Source organism: Triturus cristatus, chromosome 3_2, assembly GCF_964204655.1.
Source record: "Triturus cristatus chromosome 3_2, aTriCri1.1, whole genome shotgun sequence".
Classification (NCBI taxonomy): domain Eukaryota; kingdom Metazoa; phylum Chordata; class Amphibia; order Caudata; family Salamandridae; genus Triturus; species Triturus cristatus.
Genome location: NC_140584.1, coordinates 94,571,023 through 94,593,067, shown reverse-complemented (window position 1 = coordinate 94,593,067; position 22,045 = coordinate 94,571,023). Strand labels below are relative to the sequence as shown.

Below are 22,045 nucleotides of genomic sequence, written 5' to 3'. Positions count from 1 at the left end.
GCTCAGGTTTTGCAGGTAAGTAAATTGTTGTCCGTTCTGCGCTCTACAGTAGCTGTAGCGTAGGCCCAATCTAAAAACAGACAAGCATTTGCAATGCAATAGGTCTCGCATTTCAGAGATTTTGAGCTATTGGCATTGTAAATGGCAATGCTTTGTATTTAAAAAACCTGCAATAATAAAAGGCATTATCGTTTACAATACCAGTAGGTCAAAGTTTTGAAAATGCGAGACCTATTACATTGCAAATGCTTGTTAGTACAGGAAATTTTTTTGCATTAGACAAATATAAAACAATGCTGCTTGTTTTAAGGCAAGCGTCTTCCCTCTTCTCATTAAACAGGGCAGTTCATGTGACTTGCACATCGGCTCCTTGAGTCTAGCTGATGAGGCGCTTGTCAGGGGACGTGGCGTTCATAATTACTTTCTTCGGTTTGTTAGAATAAAGTGCCAGAAGCTTTCTCACAAGAAATGAATGTTTTTGTTTTTACTTTTGATTTTTAAAAAAACTACTTTCAAGAGAGTTACATTTTTAAAGCAGACCATTGGGAGGCAGCATTGCATCACTTTGTATCTAGTTTTCACGAATTGTGATGACAATGACCAATTTCAATAACCAAGATTGTCTATAAATCCAGAAATAATAATTTATAGATCGTTTCATGTCAAATGTGTGCTGCTGATCTTTCGTACTAATCTATCTTAAATTAATTTTTAGTACATTGGACTTTAGGAATATGTTGCAGGATCACGGTGGGAAACAAACTTCAGGCCAATAAAACGAGGGTCACTTCGGGGTGCGGTGGGGATGGGGGGTTGGGTGATATTTACGCAAAACAAACATATGTATCGTCAGTATTAAAAATACACTAGCGACTGAAGTAGCTACTAGAAGCAGAGACCCACCACCTAATCTAATTACTTAGACGGTCTCAAGAATCTTGAGTTGGTCATTCAGTCGAGGTTTTTGCTTTTCTTTGTGGTACTTGTAGTCCTGATTTTAGAATGGGATAATCAAGACTAAAAGTCTCAGAATGCAAAGCGAAAAGCTGCATTAGATGAGCTACTTACGAATGGACCAAACAAACGCAGTCAGTGATAAAAGCGGGACAAAAATATAAATACATAAATAATATGGCGCTCTGAGATACAGAGCAGAGATTTAGAGGCTTGTTTTCAATCATGCTCTTTAGAGGCCTGTTTTCAATGTGCTTCAAATCTAAAGCCATGGGGAACAGCTGTACAACCAGAGAGCCTTCGCATGCTGCCTTCAGGAACAAAAGAAAACAAGCAGCGTCCTGCGGTGGTGCAAGCAAAGCGGGCGCCCTTGCAGCAAAGCATGTTGTGCCTGCAGTAGGAGAAACTCTTTAAAAAAAATAGTGCTCTCAGGCAATAAATAACACTTACTATGTTCCAACAGAAGTAAAAAGGCCAGTCCTCATGGGAAGTTACAAATGAAGATCAGGCAGTACCAAGGAGGGACTAACAAGCCTATTAACGAATCAGAAGCCAGCATTTACCAAGGACAGTGGTACAAGTCAATTAAAATTTTGGGCGGAGAGTAGGCAGAGCTTCAAGTCAATACTCTAATACAGCATGCCTGGCAGAGCAGCGCATGCGCTGCCCAGGATCGACCTAAAAATGACATCCCATTCCTTTACGTTACGAATACATTACATTTACTGTGTTCAGCGAGTAAAGTGAATGTCACTTATTTAGTGAACAACTCAGCACTTTGCTTATAAACGAAGTACCTATTGTCTACCCATAGTACTTCCTGTTCACAGTAATTCAAGCTACACTCTAGAAACTACTGTGAAAATGTAATCTGGAAATTCACTTGTTTTCTTATACAAAAGTAAATTTGTTTTAGGTTGTCTGGCATCTTGCACTACTTTTTCAGTAGAAAATGGCTGAATAGATCCTCCGGTTTGGAAAGAAACTCTACCTCCGTTTCAGTTCAGTTATATCTGAGATTCCCTGTATACAATAAAAGTATACGTTTAACCAAAAATATTCTTTCTGTTATCAAATATTCATTAAAAAAAAAAAAGAGCTGATCTCTGCTTCATCCTGTTCCTGTTATATAACTTTTACATGCTGCAAGAGGCTTCTTCTGTTCTTGCTTATATCACACAAAATGGCAACAAAGGTTGAATTGGTGCTAACTTCCTTTTTATGCAGGAAAATCTAGACGCTCATCTTAAATCACTCTGTTTTAGGAATCCCCAAAACATTACTCTTTGGAACTTTGTTCTTCTTCCCATCATGTTCTTTAAAGACAAACGAAATACATTTCTTAATGGCAGTTCTGGCATCCATTTCGCCCTTTTTCAACTGGCCACTGAGGTGAAAACAATCCTTAAAATTGTTATGGCAAGCCAACTCAAAGAAAAGGCACCTTTACGATGTCAAGTCCTGTATGGACACATGATGTGTTTATGAAATGCACTTTATTTAGAAACCTTTACTACTGCCAGTAATAGTGTACCCAGATGTGTAATATTTTGACCGCACCACTTGACGTCAGTGTGATATGCTGCTTGCTATATTCTTGTGATAGGCTGAAATGCAAAGGGGAACAAGTGTATAAACTTGTGTTTAATTCTCACTTGTCTGTCGTGATATAATTGTGATCTTTTTTCTGTTTTCTGCCCAGTGTTACCTGTTCGCATACTGCTCGAGCTGGCGGAACATGAAATCCTATCTGACGTTTGGTCTGATCTGCCTTTGCAACATGTACCTGTACGAACTGCGCAACATTTGGCAGCTCTTCTTCCACGTGACAGCGGGCGCGTTCACAACCTTACAGATCCGAATTCGACAGCCAGAGGTCAAGTCCCCAGATTACAACGTCTGACGCCGGTCTCGCGACTTGCATCAAGTCAAAGATGCTCCAAGTATTTTGCCACCTCAGGATTAGCGATTATATTTGTAACCACACAAAAGTTCATGTGGTCATTCGCGACGGACCTACTAAACTTTTCCAAGGCCAAAATGGACTCCAGAAAATAAAGGACCGGAACAAAATATTTTATTGGCTACTTAATGGTGAATACGAAACACAGCCAAATATCCCGCATTTCAGAGAATGCCGGTTGCGAAAAAGAAAACACTGACTGGTAGAGAGTACATGTGCGTAACAATGCTAACGGTGGTTTTTACAGAAATGAGGATTCTGGAATTTAAGTTTTGCCTTTGTGAGGCAGTAATGTGTAATCTAAATAAACGTAAGATATGGTTTATGAAAACACTACCTCTGGAAACCCCGCCTCAGTCTTTGTCTTTTTGTTTCTTCTCCACCCAAAAGAAAGTTTCATTCAAATATCGTTTAAACTCCAGTCGAAAATAATGTCAGGATATAAGCACAGTAAGTGATGAATTTTAAAATAGCAGTACAGAGGGAAACAAACTTCCAGTTGGGATTAGACAGGGAGCATGATAAATAGATGATTCAAATGGGAACAAAGTAAATGATATCAATTCTTTTGAGGAGATATTTGGAGAATGTCCTTTGTCCAAATACACACAAAAAACTAAAAGTGCAATACATCTAGCTGTTTAATTTTTGCAAAAATTAATTAGGCACAAAATCAAAAGATATCTTTAAGCATGCCACAGTAGATGCACACAAATTAACTAGAGAATCAATTATAATTCCTTCAGTAAATTTAGGACTTTCCCTGCCTTGGCTTTTGTTGCGATTTGAAAATGAGATACACATTGTACTCTTTCAGTCGTTTTCTTTCGCTGGCAAATACACTACTAGTCCGAATAAAATGTATTTGTATGCACCTGAAAAGTAGTCAGGCTCATACATTCAGCTCCTTCTTTTCACAGCGTGGGGTGTGGAGGTTGGTTCAGAAAATTTACCAGGGCGACTTGCACCTTCATTCTACATATGTTGATCCTGACGCCGTGTGTTCTCACCAATATAAATGTCTACTTAAATTCGGTCCTAGTTGTCTTATTTTGTGGTTGTCTGGTGGATTGTCTACCTTCTCGGAGCCTTCTTCTACATGCAAGTATTTAGTCAGTCATTGCGTGCCTGAACCTCAGCCAGTTTAAATACCAGAGCCCTGTCTTCAGTGAATGTCAAATCTTCTACTTTCAGTTCTAAGCATTGAATGTCAGAGGGTATAAATTGAGAGCTGTGACTGCTTGAACCTGCTCTGTTTGTACACTTTTTATCCACAGGTTGTCTGAAGCAGGTCCAGCACGTGAGGGCATTTCTCAACACTAAGACCGCAATAATATGTGTATGTGGATCCTGCTTGTGATTGTCCTCAGTAACAGTGATCTGGTACTTGCTGTGGAACACAGGTCAGACCTGGATTCTTCTACCCAAAGAAGGGTTAATTCCCTTGATAACGGGGTTCTTCTTTCACCTATCTTGCTATCTCTTATTCTGAATTGATGCAGCATTATTATGGTAACAATTGCCAGACTATTTATTTCAGCTTTTCTGTTTTCAAGTTAGTCATTGTAAAGGATAGGATACATTATTTACAACTCACCTAGACATTTAGCTAGCCTTGGTTCTTGTAAGCCCTATTTATTGTTAAGTCCTGAGACTCTGTTTATTTTACCTTTTCTTTGTGCTATCATCTAGTATCGCAAGTCAAAGTGAGTCTGCATTTAAAATACACAAATGGCAGCTTTCTGGCAGCTTCTGCATCAGTCTCCAAAGTAGCAAATAATTATAAACCTAGGACTGAGTTCCAGTCTTGTTGGAAGGGAAACTGGAGCAACTGCTGTCCATCTCTTGGGTTATTGATATGAAATGGTGGTGGCAGCATACCAATATTTTGTGGATTGATAATTCTGAGCAGATCCTTTTCGTTTAAGGTGAGTGCAGCCTTCCAGTCACACTCTTGTGAATTTTAGCTTAGATGTAGCATCCAAACCCTTGCACTGACATCCCATGTGCTAGTCAGGTGCATGTGGGTATAATGTGGTTATTGGCAAGACACCTTGTGGTGAGAGTCTGGTTGCTGGGACCAGTGGGATCTATTGGTTTAACATGACAGAAGATGGAAGATGGGATGCAGCTTCCCCAGCAAGTGGAAGTGTATTGCCTGCATTGCTGTTTTGAATGGAGGTGATCCAGATACTAAACTGAGGGAGGATGGAGATAGGTCTACCTTTAGAAATTCTATGAGGACCTTTCAGCTGGAGATTATTGATTAGTCCTTCCTGAGCAATACCATTTGGTGGACTGTATGGGTAGATATTGTGAGTTAGCAGATGCTATTGTTTTTGGTGATAAGGCTTCTAGGCAGAGTCTGTCATTTTTTTTTCCTGATTGCTACTCCAGGAAGGCTAGTGATCGCCAGGTACACTGTCTTCATACTTCTTTGTTCCCATGTTTTGGGATACTCCTGCCTGAAGCAAGCATCGTCACTACCAGCCATCACTACAAGCTGTGAGAGCCATGGCCTTTCTGCACTGCAGCCAGAAAATTATGTTTCTAAGGGAACCAATCCAGTGGGCTAAAGGATTTCGTAGAGTGGCTCAACATCTTCTGTGTGGAAAATGAGTATAGAGGTGAAATGTAAACCATCCCACTTTCTACCATTCCAAGTTCTTCTTGACCAAGGAAGGGAGTGCTCTGTAGAATATTTGAAAAAACAACAATTGATGGACAGAATGCAGAACAATGTCATACATTCACCCCAGTACAGAGAACTGGGCCTAGATCTATCGTTTTGTTGCTCACAATACCATTCCAGTTGGAACCCAGCCATATGCAAATCAATCTTGACCCTGTGCCCAATGGGAACAGTCCAGCCCGAACTGCCAGTCCAGGTCCTCCCTGGACTGGAAACAAGCATCCTAGGACCAGTTTTGTGATTTCACACCTCATCAGCCAGGATATCTTGACATGGCATGGAGAGCATGGGACCCACGTCTGGGCATACCCGTCCCACTCAGGGTGACAAATGCAAAAACAACAATTGATGGACAAAATGCAGAACAATGTCATACATTCACCCAGTACAGAGATCTGGGCCTAAATCCATCGTATTTTTGCTCACCATGCCATTCTAATTTTAGCCCAGCCATATGCACATCAGTCTTGACCCTGTGCCCACTGGGGACAGTCTAGCCCAAACTGCCAGGCCAGGTCCTCCCTGGACTTGAAATAAGCATCCTAGGACCGGTTTTGGGGAATCACCTCTCATCAGCCAGGATAGCTTGACTCCAGTGGCATGGAGAGCACAGGATCCACCTCTGGGCATACCCGTCCCACTCGGGGTGACTAATGCAAAAACAACAATTGATGGACAGAATGCAGAACAATGTCATACATTCACCCCAGTACAGAGATCTGGGCCTAAATCCATTGTTTTTTTGCTCACCATGCCATTCCAGTTTGAACCCAGCCATATGCAAATCAGTATTGACCCTGTGCCCAATGGGAACAGTCCAGCCCGAACTGCCAGGCCAGGTCCTCCCTGGACTGGAAACAAGCATCCTAGGACCGGTTTCTGGGTTTTACCCCTCTTCAACCAGGATAGCTTGACTCCAGTGGCATGGAGAACACAGGACCCACGTCTGGGCATACCTGTCCCACTCGGGGTGACAAATGCAAAAACAACAATCGATGGACAGAATGCAGAACAATGTCATACATTCTTCCCAGTACAGAGATCTGGGTCTAAATCCATCGTTTTTCTGCTCACCATTCCATTCCTTGCTCACTTTGCCACTGGATTCAAGCTAACCTGGCTCATGAGGGCTGTTATTCCGAAACCGGTCCCAGGATGCAAGTTTCCGGTCCAGGGAAGACATGGTTTGGCAGTTCGGGCTGGACTGTTCCCATTAGGCACAGGGTCAAGACTGATTTGCATATAGCTGTGTCTGAACTGGGGTGGTAAAGTGAGCTAAAAAACAAGGATGGATTCAACCCAGATCTGTGACTGGGGGTGAGTGTCTGAAAAGTTTCAGCGCTCCATCTGTCATCTCCTTGTGTTTGCTTTATTCGCCCTAAGTTGGCAGTGTATGCCCAGACGTGGGTCCCTTACTCACTTTGCAACTAGATTCAAGCTAGCCTGGCTGATGAGGGCTGTTGGCCCAAAACCGGTCCCAGGATGCTTGTTTCCGGTCCAGGGAAGACATGGCTTGGCAGTTCAGACTGGACTGTTTCCATGAGGCACAGGGTCAAGACTGATTTGCATATAGGTGTGTCTGAACTGGGTGGCAAAGTGAGCTAAAGAACGATGATGGATTCAAACCAGATCTGTTACTGGGGGGGTGTGTCTGAAAAGATTCAGCGCTCCGTCCATCATCTCCTTGTGTTTGCTTTGTAGAATATTTGAAGCAGTGCCATGATCCATGGCTGATGTCTACATGATAGCCATTCTCCCAAAGGTGAGGGAGCATCACTTGAAGTATGTGCAATTTACTGAAGATGCTGTGGGTCTGCCTAGGGCCTAGAAGCCTGCCTGCCTGCCTCCTCAGAGAGGGAAGGAGATTCTCAGGCCCAGCAGGAGGAAAAACTGCCCAGGAGGAGAAGCCGAGCCTTGTTCCTGTGCATTGAACACCCAGAAGCTGAAATGTGTTCAGGAGTGTGTCTAGCACAGAACCGAGTTGAGAGGGGTCACCTGGCCTCTGTATAGTTTGTGGCAAGCTGCGTGAATCGGTACCAACCCCCAAGTACCATAGTGTCATCTGGCATCTTTACCTTTACCTGAGGGACCTGTCCTGCTGCTGCCAATTAGCTATGAAAAAAGAAATCATCACCGCTGGAGCGGAGGTACCCCTTCTGACAGCCTGGATACCGAAAGGGCCTAAGATGGACAACCGATGATCCAGGCTTGCTTTGCTGTTTCCTTCAGCCATGTTTAGTGATACGCAGAGCTGCCGCTGTGACCATGCTCCTGCTGGCAAAGATGCCGCCCATGTGTCCACAATGGGAACACTGCAGCACTGACCCACCTTCACATTGACAGGTTCAACATGTTGAAAGACTGTCTTTCAACATGTTGATAAGAGTAACAAGTGCTGATACAAACTCTGTGACAAGATATGAACTGAACTGAGGTATGGGTCTCCTATTTGGCGATTACCCACATAGATCAAATAGTGAACTTGCACCAAAGAAGATTCTCGCCATATATTTTCCTCCTTACAAGGACACTGTAGTAGAGTGAGTGCTTCAGCCACTGTACTACACCACTGTAGTTGGGTAAGAACCTCCACTATTGATCTAGGACTCTGTGATGGCTGTGGCAACTATAAGAATTGGTTTTAGCCTAGTTTTGTACATAATATGTAGTTGTACCCCCATTACTGTGTGTAGTGTTTCATTTCACTGTGCTTCTAAAGCTTTTATATTTCTTTCTAGGTCGAGCCTAGGTAGCGCATGCACTGTCTCTTCGAGACATGCTGTATTCACTCTCTGGGCTTACATCCCGACCATTGCCTTTTTTATTCGATTGTCGTTCAAAAATGCTTGCTTGCTAGCAGTTAATCCTTCCTCTTTGTTCCTCCTTTTTGTGTTCGGTTTCCTCCCACAGAGCACCGACCTATTAGTGTTAACATTATGCTTCTGTGTTTATGTGTTCATTTGGGGGACTATTTTTTGGGGGATTCCTGCTCATGTCACTGTGTGCCTGTCTTCGGTGGTTCAGCTTTTGCACCCATCACTTAATCTCCCCGACCCATTCAAATATAGAGATAAATTGTCAGACACTTCAGATGCTGTTTTCGAGGGCACCTCTTCAATTTTCTCTGATTTCAAAGTGCCAGGATTTCCCCCAAACCGCTCCCGCTTCGCTGCCTGTTGCTTTAGCTAGTCTCAGTCACCTGACCTTCAGCAGATTAAACTTGCAGTCCATTTTCTCTGACGCTTTTTTATATATTGTGAACTCAAGTGACTCAAAGGTGTTGGAGTGCTTTACAAGAGCGCTAGTTACATTACACAATGTCAAGTTAATTTTTGGGGGCATTTTTATAGAGCGCAAACTCGTCTGATTCAAAGTTATTGAAGCGCTTTACGAAAGCGCCAGTTACATTACACAATGTCAGGTAAATTTTTTTGATTTTAGGTTTGTGGAGCTTAAGTGATGCCGCTGCCCCTGTTTTTTCATCATTTCCCCTCTACCTAACAAATGGGAGCAGCATTCGTCCCTCCCACTTCCTCCCATGTCGCAGCATGCCCACCCTGCTGCCTCTTCCTGTTGTCCTTCTCCTCTCAGAGCTCTAATTTCGAAGCACATTCACTGCAGCTCCCCAGGGACTGAGGCATTTTTTATTATATAATCTGAATTTGAGCAACTCGAAGGTGTTTGAGCGCTTTACATGAGCGCTAGTTACATTACACAAGGTCAGATGAATTTTAAGGGGCATTTTTATAGAGCGTGAACTCAACTTACCCAAAGGTATTGAAGCACTTTACAAAAGCGACAGTTACATTACACAAGGTCAGGTTAATGTGTTTGTGTTTTGGTGCACGGAGATAAAGTGATGCAGACGCCGTCTCTTTTTATTCATTATTTCCCCTCTACCTAACAAATAGGAGCATTTTGTTGTTGTTACTATATCCAGTGTTCATATACCCAGGGAGCTGGTTTCATAGGCTGCTCAATAATTTAGTGATGCTTTCGCACACAGAATGTTATAGAGCTGTTGACTTGCATCGAGGCACTGGTCTTTCTGTCTGTGCGTTAAAAAGTCTTGGAATGTGTCCCTAAATGTTTCCTGAGGCAAGCATGTATTCCTGAATCACACTGCATGACCCAGTGTGTAGTAATTGTATAGCTCTTCAATCCCCGACGGCACAGCACCCACGATAATGTGCTGCATGGCTAAACGCTTATAAGGTCCCAATGGCGAGACCTATTGGCTATGCCAATATGCTTTAAGACAGCCACTCGGCTGGTCAATATGTTATTGCAAAACATTCAAATACAATAGTGTTGTGTGGTGGGTTGTGTCCAGTTTGGGCATTAACCTAAACCCTCAGAAACATATGCATACCAATTATATTGTATGATGAAGCCTCACCAGGTGTTTGTGGCAAGCTTCACCATCGGCAACCTCACCCCACTCTGATTTAGGTTGAGTCCGCCCTGGTGGTAGCATTTTACCAGAGGGGGTTCTTCATAAGAAATATGCTGGCTAATGGTGGGATACACATATATTTAAAATCTCTTCAGTTAAATACCTTTATTGGTAGTTACTTTGGGTATGATTAAAAAGAAGCAATTGAAATGGATGATTGTTGAGTACAATGGCCTAATCATCCAGTTAAAGCCAACATGTTTCTGCCAAGTCTTGCACAATGAAATGGTCAGGGGCATTCATCAGGTCCAAAAGGGATCTCTGTTCCTATAACTAACTTGAACAGAAACGCACAGGGAAAAGGAACTTCCTACCTCCGCGAGGGATTTTTCACAAAAATCCTGACTCTGAGTTGTTGGAACTTCTTAGTCTGGTCAGATGGAAACACCCTCTGTAGTCAAACATTCATCAAGGGAGGTTGCCGGCATATTGACCAAATTTCCTTCGCGCTCCTTGCATTCTTGTAGGCAATGTGATGGCTGCACCTCTAGCTGGTTCTATGTGATAGATCGAGATAGTCTTGTGTCAGTGGGTTGACTGTTGAACTCTGAGTTTCTGCCCCTCATACTACATCCCTGAGAAGCCAAAGACTGCTCTTTCTCGCTACCCTGAGAGTCAAGTGAGGAACGTTTGTAAAGCCATAGGAGGACAGGCTCCAGGACACCAGAGGTAACCAGTCCCACCCTCCATGGTTGTGACTGAGTAGCTCTAGCCTGCTCAGTGCCACCTGAACAAGCCTGAAAAAACATGAAACTCATTCGTCAAGGAAGTGTCTAAGATGACACAAAATACAGACTTCTTTGTCAGTGCCAGTTAACCTATACACATTCAGGTCCTATTATAGAGAAGTTTAAAGATTTTAATATGGACTTTAGGCACCTGAACCTGTAAGGCACGAAGGAAGAGAATTGTGGATCAACTACATCAGGCTCTCAATTTTTTTTCCCACTGTTGGAACAAAATAGCCAGCTGTTACAAACTATTGGAAGGGCAATCCAGCCACAATTCATTGAAACTAACCCTTTCAGGCCATAAACTGACACTCTACATCATCACACAGCTAGTTTTATTAGACTGTTGATTAAGCCTTGCAATTGTATACAAAGGTCTATCTATTCCACTGATGTCCCCAGAAATGCTGGAACCAAGCTTACTCCTTTATGAAGATCCTCTACTAATTTGTCAGCATGGTTGGTGTGGTTTTAGATCATGGCTCACTGCAGGAAATGTTCTCAGATCATAGAATGTTCAGTTCCAAGCTCAGCAAGAATTTGACGGCCAGGGCGAGGTTCTTGAACACCGTAAAACAGGTGCAGCAACTGCTAAGCCTTTGAGCACCATTATCAAAGACATCAAAATTGGTGTATCACCTTTCACAGGCTTTTAACATCTCAAAGGCTAAAGAGCTTTCTACAGGGAAGAAATCTTCTGTCTCCAGCATGACTTCCAGAAAGCTCTGATTTCAGCCAAAACATAAATATGTATGACTCATTTTGAGGAGTTTACCCTCTGTCCTTAGAGCATCAAAGATCATTCAACTCTAGTGGGCGGTTACATTTCCTCCTTTCAAACCATGTGGTCTTGCATCGTTCATCACTCCAGCTGAATGAAAATAATAATTAAACTTCTCTGTTTGAACCTCCACCCAGCTGTAGTATGAAATAAGAAGCTTTTGCATGTCAAAACTTATTTTGGTTCTAGGTCAAGTTTATGGCTTGGTTTTGCTGCTCAAAGTACTTTATTGTCAGCAAATAAATGGAACCATCAGGCCTAACTTAGATGATCTGAACCAGTTTATCTTTATGAACCCATTGTGACAGGTCATGTTATATGATGACCTGTCACAAATTCTGCAGTGGTTGCAGTTAGGGAAACACATGTAGACCTCCAAGATGTCTATTTCATCCCTTCATCAAGATAGAGAACCAATAATACCATTGATTTGCCATAGATGAATTCCACTGTTATTAAAGACTACCCATTCATCCACAGTTTGGCTATAAATGAGTTTTCAGTGGCCTTTTTGTTTTCCTGTGGGAGTACATATTACCTCGGCTGCTGATTGATGAGGGCACATTCTCCTGAACAAAAGGGTGGAAACTTATAAATAATGTGCAATATCCATGACAGCTTAGGCTGCTGCTCTATAAGCATGTCAGCTCTAAGTTTGTGGCGCCACGGCCAGGGCGACTGACTCCGGAATCTGGGGATCACGGTTCGATCCCCGGCGCCGGCAGCAGAGTAGCCCAGCACCATGTGACTCTGGGCAATAGCTTGCTTAATCTTCCCGATGGCCCCCAAGCGCCTAGAGACCCTTACGGGTGATTGTTCGCGCTTTACAAATGTGGATAAGTTTGTGAACGACAACACTTTTTTTTTTTACCTGAGAAAGGTTTAGCTTGACCAAAGTAATGAACAATGAATGAAATGTAATGAATCAAACAACCTATGACTTCAAGAACTCTGTTATCAGTATGGTGGTGTCTGAGGCTGCATGATCACTGGCCATTACGCATCCATGCTACCTTTGGCAATGGAAAATAGGATCCACTACACGACGAGGGGAGCATTGAAAGACCAAACCTGCATCAATCCCAAATGTAATTCAGACAAACACAAGATGCAAGGGTCTGATCAGAACAGAAAATGGCAGGATCATAATAATCCTCTGTAACATTCTAGAAGAAAGGCGAACAAAACAAACAGAACCTACAAAAAACACTGTTTTAAGCATGGAAAACCCTCCCCCACCATGTTGTGGCATGCTTCATCTTCGGGTTCCTCCTCATGCCACTAACGAGTGGGTTAATGTAGGCTACAACTCCCACAAAACTAAACAGGAGCTCTTGGATAAATGCCTATGAGGATATCCCTATGTGAGCTGTTTGGTGAAGGTAAGCAGAGTGTAATAATGGAGAGTAAGAAAAGGGATTTAAAAATGCCTCTCAGTGGACAGAATCGTACCTTTAATGAATGTCCCTGAGGTGCATACTAAAAAGAAAGAGAAACAATGGGGATACAACTTTACCCTAATAGTGATAAGGAGTTGACATGTTTTGGCCATTTCTACTAATCCTACAAAGAGGTGTATGGTATTCTTCAGGACCAAAATTCAAAGTCTTATCGCTCTGCAAAAAAAGTGATATCATAGATATGAATCGGAGTACAAACTCTGGGCCCCAAGGAATGTGGTTTGACCAATGTTGCCAACATCAGAAAAATAGAAATAAAATCAGAGAAACATGTAATGTTTTGGTAAAATCACAGCACTTAGATATAGTATCATGTGTGACTAACATTTAAGTGCCATCATGATGCCCCATCCACTGAGCTCAAACAACACATCAATCATGTGATATTTTAACAGAACGGCTCACCCTCACTATTTGGGTATATAAGTCTCCACTCGCCAAAGTTAAAAAGTCATATAATTTCAGGAATTTTGCGTTACGCTTGTTGCATGAAATTCCTGAAATTAGACCACTTCGCTGATTTTGTTTTTTTCATTTATTGAATTTTGCAGTAAGCAGCTAAATCATCACAACAGGACAGTATGCATTCAGGCATCAGGTACAGAGAAGAATTTGTTTGACGTACAAGTCCCAAATCAATAGAATGCATCAGGGAGGGATGAGGGAAAAAGGGCGGGAGAAGGAAGGGGTAGGATGAGGAAGAGAGGAGGATAGAACTTGTTTCTCAGCAGGGTCAATACACTACATGGGCGATATTTTCCAGTAGCATAACACCCAGCATCAGTTGAGTTGCCGTGGAATCTGCGGTAAGTCACCAGAGGGGCCCGTATGCCCTTTAGGCATGATCGGGTGGCTATCAGTTCCCAAAAGGCATCAAGCGGCTCCTGACAAGAAGCAGCATCTTGAAGCCACTTGTTCCTCCTAGGCACCTGCCATCTACCCCAGTGTATCGCCACCCGTCACTTAGCCAGCAGCATTGCCATTAGGCTGCTTACCTCAGGGGGAATTTCCTTAACATAGCCATTGTAGCGCAACTCACGGTGAGCGCTAAAGGGAATGGCCTGTCATACCCGAAATGTCAATGAGCACTGCAGTCCAAAAGTCCTTTATCTGAGCAATCCCACGCTAGGTGCAGGAAGGCAGCACTTGGTGCAGCGCGCGCAACGGATATCAGCCATGAGTGCCATCCTAAGCAACCGCGCTGCTGTATGGTAAGTTCCGTGTAAGTGTTTACTGTGTATCAAGCGCAGCCTGTAGTTCGGGGATAGGGCCTTGGACCAGGAGCAGCAGTAAGTCCATTGTTCCTCGCTAATCGATATATTGAGTCATCTGACCAGGTTTGTCAGGCAGAGGTCCTGTGGATCAGTGCAGTTGCCTGCATACCAGCATAGGTGCACCTGATCGGTTTGCGGGGAGAAGGGTTAGAAGGTATCTCTTCTAATACCGTGAATGTCGGGGGGGGGGCTGCTGCGAACATACCATAGATTTCTCGTAGCAATGCGCAGAGCTGATAATAGGTCATGGTGTCCAGAAGAGAGGCAGAGGAGTCCTGGAACACCTACTGGTGAGCAACAAAGCTGCCCTCCAGGTATACCGTGCCCAAGGAATTCAGCTGCATCCGGTGAAGCCATGCCTGGGTCTCCGCATCAGCCGCCATAGGCAGCACTGGATGTCCTGAATCGGAACCGTCGGGGCAAACTGATGGTCAATGCTTGCTCTCATCCGCAACGTGCTCCACAGCCACACAGTAACCCCCACTGTATCCACTAGGTGGCGCACTCGCCTGACATGTCCATACAGAGCCATCTGAAGCTGACGTGGACACCCTGGTCATGCCCAGACTCAGTGTGCTGTTGGTACTGAATGGGGTGTAGCTAGTAATGGGCAAAATGCACCTTATCACTGAAGAAGTATAATTGTATATCGGGTGCTCCCAGACCCCCTGCTCAAAGGGGAGTGTCAGTATCTCCCTTGCCACTAGTGGTTGTTTGCCAGCGCATGCCAGTGATATAAGATGGGACCAGAGTTTCTTACGGAAGAACGCGGTAGAGGGAGTGATTAGTTTATAAACGAATATAAGAATTTGGGAAGTATTACAGTTTTCTCTACAGCCAGCCTTCCAGTGAGGGACAGTGGTAGCTTCGACCATGCGGCAGCCCAGGTTTCGAGCCATGTCATCAATCTGCTTCTGATGGATACATCTGCCAGTGGATTCCTCACCTTGTGAATATCCCTTGCGCCAGCAACATTCGGAAACTTTTGTAGCAGTCCACGCCGATGAGGCCGAAGACGACGTCACAGAGACACGGCTCCGCTCGCGACTCCGCTGACGTCACCGGCTCCATAAGAGGACCTCGTCGGCGTGATGACGTCAGTTCCCTTTTTTCCGCGCCGTCGAAGCCAACGGATTTCGGGAATCGCTGTTGTTAGCGTCGTGGATACTTTGTGTATTTTCATTGCTGTTTCCTGTCTTCTTTGAAGATGTCATCGAGGAAGTCTGGATTTAAGCCTTGCCGGGAGTGTGGCAAGCATATGTCCATCACTGACCCACATGAGGACTGTGTGTGGTGTTTATCCTCGGACCACGATGTGGATGGCTGTACCAGCTGCCGTAAAATGAGCTCAAAGGCTCTGAAAGAACGGGAGGCAAAACCTTTTATTGCCAGGATGAAGAAGGAGAAGAGAGGGAGGAGGAAAACGAGATCAAGGTCTCGATCGAAGTCGAGGTCGGCATCGAGGTCGACGTCGGGGCATGCTTCGAGAGCTAAGAAGCACAAGAAAAAGAGAAGGCATTCCTCTCGGCGTCATTCTGACAAGAGTACGGCGCCGAAGTCACCTGATCGGCGTCGAAGGGACTCCGTCTCTCCTTCTCCTGTGCCGGGTTCACCAGCTGGTCCTTCATCTCCAGTGGTCCCTTTGTCTCCGGCTTCGCCAGTTCCGGTCCGGACTCCGACGCCGGTCTCATCCCCGGCTCCGGCTCCATCTCCGGCCCCGGAAGAGCTTCAAGTCCCGGGTGAGCCTGCGACGCCGTTGAATCCACCGTCGGCGCCGGTTGGCCCGAGTCCGGTGGGGCCTGACCAGTATCCTGCCTTTCCTGGGCCAGGTCAGGACCCTTCGCATTACTTAAATGCGATGTATGGGGTATTTGCTCGTGCCATGTATGCCCCTGGTGCACCTACGGGTCCGATGGGTCCTTTGGCCTTTAACTTGGGGGTGCCGCAGGTGTATCCTCAGGCTCCTTTCTACCCATTTTATCCAGCGACGCCGTCTTGGAATCCTCCGGCACCGAGAACGTCGACGCCGCTTCCATCCTCGCCGGCTCCGGCTCGACCTCGTTCGACGCCGATGGCTCCGCTGGATCCACGTTCGACGCCGATGGCTCCACTGGCACCGGCGCCGTCGGAGTCGATTACGGCGCCGCCGACGCCGAGGATTCGAATTCGCTCCAGGAGGGAGACTCAGAGGATTATTGAGGAGCAGAGATACCTTCAAGAGGAGGCGGAGGATGGAGAATTGGTAGAGTCGGATGAGGTTTTTGATGAGCTTAAGGAAGCTAGTGGCTTGGACCTTTCTCCTGAGTGGGAGATTACTCCGCCATCTGATGAGCCATCCAAGGATGTCGCACCCTACCATGCTGTCATAAGGAGAGCTGCGGAGTTGCTTGATATCCAGCTTCCTACAACAGAGTTTAAGTCAAACATTTTGACTGAAGTGCTGCATTCTCCGACGACGGTATCAGAGCCTCTGCTTCCCTTTAATGAGGCCATTGTGGAGCCTGTATTGGAGGTGTGGCGCAAACCTTTTTCTGCTCCTGCGGTCTCAAAGACGATCGCAAGGAGATACAGAGTGGCCCCAGGAGATCCTGAATTTTTGTCGTCCCATCCGTCACCAGAGAGTCTGGTGATTCAAGCGGCTTGTTCTGGAAAGTCTAAAGGTGCTTTTCCACAGGTCCCTGGGGACAGAGAGGCAAAAAGGCTGGATCAATCGGCAAAGAAGGTGTTTTCATCAGCCAGCATGGCTTTGAAGTCGACTAACGCTACTTGTCTCTTGGGGCGCTATGTTCACGCACTGATGGACTCGGCTAAGAAACTGGCGCCGAAATTGCCTGAGGACGATAGATCTGGATTTAACGACATCTTGGCTGATGCTCAGGCGGCTGCGCGGCAAGTGATCCAAAGTGGGCTGGACACTGCGGATTCTGTTGCAAGGATCATGGGGTCGTCTGTTGCAACTAGGAGAAGTGCTTGGTTGAGAACGTCGGAGTTCTCTCAAGATGTACAGTCGACCCTATTGGATCTACCGTTTGATGGGTCTGGCCTATTTGGGAAAAAGGCAGATGCTGCTCTGGAAAGATTCAAGGAGAGCAAGGCAACTGCTAAATCTTTGGGACTCCAGTCTCAGTCGAAAGGGTCTTTTAAGAGGTACAGGGGTTTTGGAAGAACATCCTTTCGTACCTATAGACAGACTCAGCAGCAGCAGCAGCAGCAGCAGCAAAGTTCCTCGTCCAGAGGTTACAGAGGAAGAATCAGGGGTCGCACACGTGGCTCTCGTCAGCTCTCCTCCTCCTCTTCCTCTTCCTCAGCCCCTCCCACCACCGCAAAACAGCCCTAGATCCGACATTCCGGATCATGTTGGTCCTGTGGGGGGCCGGCTTACCCATTTTCTACAAGATTGGGAATCTGTAACTACGGATCTCTGGGTTCTAGATCTTGTAGAAAATGGGTACGCCCTTCCCTTTCGGGAATTCCCTCCAAATTACCCTCCTTGCCAAGGGGTTTGTTCGGAGGACCACCGTCTTCTCCTGCAGGAGGAAGTCCTGAAGTTGTTTCAGAAAGTCGCGATAGAGGTGGTCCCGGAGCAGGAGAGGGGTCAGGGATGCTACTCCCGGTATTTCCTGATCCCGAAAAAGGATGGCAGATTGCGTCCGATATTAGACCTCAGAATCCTGAACTTTTACCTGAAACAGGAAACGTTCAAGATGCTCACCCTTGCTCAGGTTCTTCAGGCGCTGAATCAGGAGGACTGGATGGTGTCGCTCGACTTGCAGGATGCGTATTTTCACATCCCCATTCTGAAGTCGCACAGGAAGTATCTCCGTTTCACGGTAGGGTCGCAACATTATCAGTTTGCGGTCCTCCCGTTTGGTCTTACTTCGGCACCTCGAGTCTTCACGAAGGTGATGGCAGTGGTGGCAGCCCATCTCAGAAGATCGGGAATTTCGGTTTTCCCTTATTTGGACGACTGGCTGATCAAGGCGGAGTCGTCGGAGAAGGTGCTGTGTCATCTGCAGGATACAACTGGGCTGTTGTACAGATTGGGTTTTTCGATCAATGTGCCCAAATCTCACCTGGTGCCCTCTCAGCGCAACCTGTTCATAGGTGCGGTACTGGACACTACTGTGTGTCGAGCATTCCCTCCTCCTCAAAGGACTCTCGACATACAGGAAATGATTCCTTTGTTTTACAGCGGAGCGGTTGTTCCAGTTCTGAAGGTCCTTCGCCTGCTCGGTCTGTTCGCCTCCTGCATACTGTTGGTCAACAATGCACGCTGGCACATGAGGGCGCTCCAGTGGTGCCTCCGCAAGCAGTGGTATCAGCACAAAGGGGATCTCAGGGAGTCTGTGAGGATCTCCAGAGAAGCTGCGGCGGATCTATTTTGGTGGAGCGTGGAGGGCAATCTGTCCCAAGGAAAGCCCTTCCATATACCTCCTTCGGTGGCAACAGTGATAACGGATGCATCCACCTTAGGGTGGGGTGCTCATCTGGGGGATCTGGAGATCAAGGGTCTTTGGTCTCCAGAGGAAAGGTTGCTTCACATCAACCTTCTGGAGTTACGGGCGATACGTTTGGCGCTCAAGGCCTTCCTCCCTTCCCTTCGCGGTCAGTCTGTTCAAGTCCTGACGGACAACACGACCGCGATGTGGTATATAAACAAACAGGGAGGAGTGGGGTCTCTTTGTCTCTGCAGAGAGGCCCTGCGTCTATGGTCCTGGGCTCAGGATCATCGGATTTGTCTGATGGCAAATCATCTAGCCGGAGTTCTGAACGTGCGTGCGGACAGTCTCAGTCGACAGTTCTCCGCCGACCACGAGTGGAGGCTCCATCCGGAGGTGGTTCATCATGTCTTTCAGACGTGGGGGACTCCTTGGGTGGACCTGTTTGCCACTTACGAGAACGCGCACTGCCCGTCATTCTGCAGTCTCCAGTATCCGTTGCAGGGAGCGTTAGGGGACGCGTTCCGGTTGAGTTGGGGCTCACGACTCCTTTACGCGTTTCCTCCCATACCCTTGATTCCTCGGGTTCTGAGGAAGATTCGCCAAGACCGGGCCCAAGTTATATTGATCGCCCCGGATTGGCCAAGAAGGGTGTGGTACACAGATCTTCTCCACCTCTCCTCGTGCCCTCCGCTCCGTCTCCCTCTGAGGGCAGACCTCCTCTCGCAGTCGGAGGGGCAGGTTCTACACCCCCACCTCCAGAGCTTACACCTTCATGCCTGGAGATTGAACGGGGCAACCTGAATTCTTTCTCTCTCCCGCCAGATGTGGTGGATGTTATTTTATCGGCCAGGCGACACTCCACCAAGTCCATTTACTCCTACAGGTGGTCTAAATTTGTTAAATGGTGTGGAGAGAGGTCCATTGATCCCTTGAAGGCTCGTCTGTCTAATATTCTACAGTTTGCCCTTTCTCTTGCCCAGCAAGGCTTTGCTGTGGCTACTGTGAAAGGATATCTATCGGCTCTATCGGCTTTCCTTTGTTTGCCGGATCAGCCGTCGCTGTTTAAGTCTCCTATTGTTCTTCGTTTTATAAAGGGTCTTACAAACAAATTTCCTCCAACTCCCTTTATTGTGCCTCAATGGGACTTGAACCTTGTCTTAACCATGGGTTCTCCTTTCGAGCCCTTACACAAGTGTCCCAAGAGGCTCTTGTCTTTTAAAACGGTATTCCTCGTTGCAATCACCTCGGCAAGGAGGGTAAATGAGCTTCAAGCTCTAAGTTCGAAACCCCCATTCTTGACCATTCATGCTGAACGAATGGTACTCAGGACCAGGGCTGCATTTTTGCCTAAGGTGGTAACTCCCTTCCATCTGGGGCAGTCCATTACCCTTCCTTCTTTCTATCCTCCCCCACACCCTTCCAAGGAGGAGGAGAGACTTCACCGCTTGGACCCTAAGTGGGCGGTGAGCTTCTACCTGGACAGGACAAGGGATTCCAGGATTGATGACCAGCTCTTTGTGGGTTTTGCTGGCTGCAGAAAGGGTCGTGCGGTGCACAAGCGCACCCTTTCAAGATGGATTGTGCTTTGCATCAAGATCTGCTACTCCCTAGCTGGTAAGGAGCCTCCGGAGGGTTTGAGGGCTCATTCTACCAGGGCGAAGTCTTCTACATCTGCCTTATCTAGGGGTGTTCCTGTGGAGGACATTTGTAGGGCGGCAACTTGGGCCTCCCTCCATACCTTCGCTAAACATTATTGCTTGGACACCGAGGTGAGGAGGGACGGACACTTTGCTCGTTCTGTCCTTCAGGATTTTCTGGTATAGGGGGATGGACACCCTCCTCCGGGAGTGGGGACTGCTGTGGAATCTATTCACAAGGTGAGGAATCCACTGGCAGATGTATCCATCAGAAGAACAAGTTACTTACCTTCGGTAACGCTTTTTCTGGTGGATACAGTATCTGCCTGTGGATTCCTCACTGACCCACCCGCCTCCCCGTTGTCCATCCTTCTATACCAGTGACTCTATGCCTGTAATTCTTTTGATGGGTTTCAAATGTGTTTATCACTGTCAAAGGCATTATGTTAATACTTCTGCTTTGTTATTTATTTTCCACACTGAGTGTGTTGATATGCATATTGTGTACTGTGTATACTGTTTATGTACATATTGCTGTCAGTCCGTCCGTGTGCCTCGAAGGCACGGAAAAAAGGGGCGGAACTGACGTCATCACGCCGACGAGGTCCTCTTATGGAGCCGGTGACGTCAGCGGAGTCGCGAGCGGAGCCGTGTCTCTGTGACGTCGTCTTCGGCCTCATCGGCGTGGACTGCTACAAAAGTTTCCGAATGTTGCTGGCGCAAGGGATATTCACAAGGTGAGGAATCCACAGGCAGATACTGTATCCACCAGAAAAAGCGTTACCGAAGGTAAGTAACTTGTTCTTTAGTTCTCTCTCTAGAGTTCATCTAGATTCAGGCAAAGCCAGACTCCCAGATATTGGACTGATTCCCGGGCCCACAGCAGTAGAATATCTGAGGTAAAGGTCTTATTTGCCTCCGTAAGCATAAATAAGATAGTTTTTGCCCAGTTAATAGTAATGTCCGCAGTGCTGCTAAAGCTTATAAATTCCTAGGAGGAGCGGATCTTAGTTAGCCAATGGGTCTCGAACATATAAAGAAATACCATCTGCGTACATAGAAACCAGGGTCTGCCTGGGGCTAAACGCAAGTCTGTGGTTCAAATGGTGTTGCCTCAACCAGGCTTCTAAGGGTTCCATCACAATGGCAAATAAGATGGGTGACAATGGGCACTCCTGCCACATGCCCCAAGATATCTCAAAGGGAGCAGAGATTTTCCCATTAATCCGCAGATTAGCAACTTGCTGGGCATAGAGTAAATGGATCAAATATAGGAATTTGTTCATGACCCCATGATGAGCTAGAAGACAAAAGAGGTATTACCATTCAAGTGAGTCAAATGCCTTAGTGGCATCCAAGAATGCAACGACAGGCCTGAGGTTAGGATAAATTGTGTGGAGAAGTGCAAAAAACGTATGCAGGTTTTGATCCGTCAAAAGTCCTTAAGCCTGACTAGTCCAGCCAGTCTATGTGTAGCAGCAGAGCTAGGAGGCACGAAGCAATCAGCTTGGCCAATTTTTTGTTATCAATATTTATCAGAGAGAGAGGCCTATAAGAATTGCAGCGCCAAGGGTCCTTATTGAGTTTCAGAATGGTTACTATGAGGGTCTATCGCAGGGAGGAAGAGAGCACTCCATTCTGCACAGACTCCTCAT

The 22,045-nt window shown here is 46.1% G+C and overlaps 1 protein-coding gene across 2 annotated transcripts in view; it reads left to right on the top strand.

Moving 5' to 3' along the window:
• The window catches only part of SEC22A (SEC22 homolog A, vesicle trafficking protein), a 281,702-nt gene extending 278,439 nt beyond the window's left edge, over positions 1 to 3,263 (top strand). For both annotated transcript variants that reach the window (XM_085647316.1, XM_085647315.1), the window contains exon 7: positions 2,657 to 3,263. In XM_085647316.1, coding sequence (XP_085503442.1) covers positions 2,657 to 2,857 — 201 coding nt within the window. In that variant the 3' untranslated portion in view covers positions 2,858 to 3,263. The remainder of the gene's footprint in view (positions 1 to 2,656) is intronic.
• The last annotated feature ends 18,782 nt before the right edge of the window (positions 3,264 to 22,045 follow it).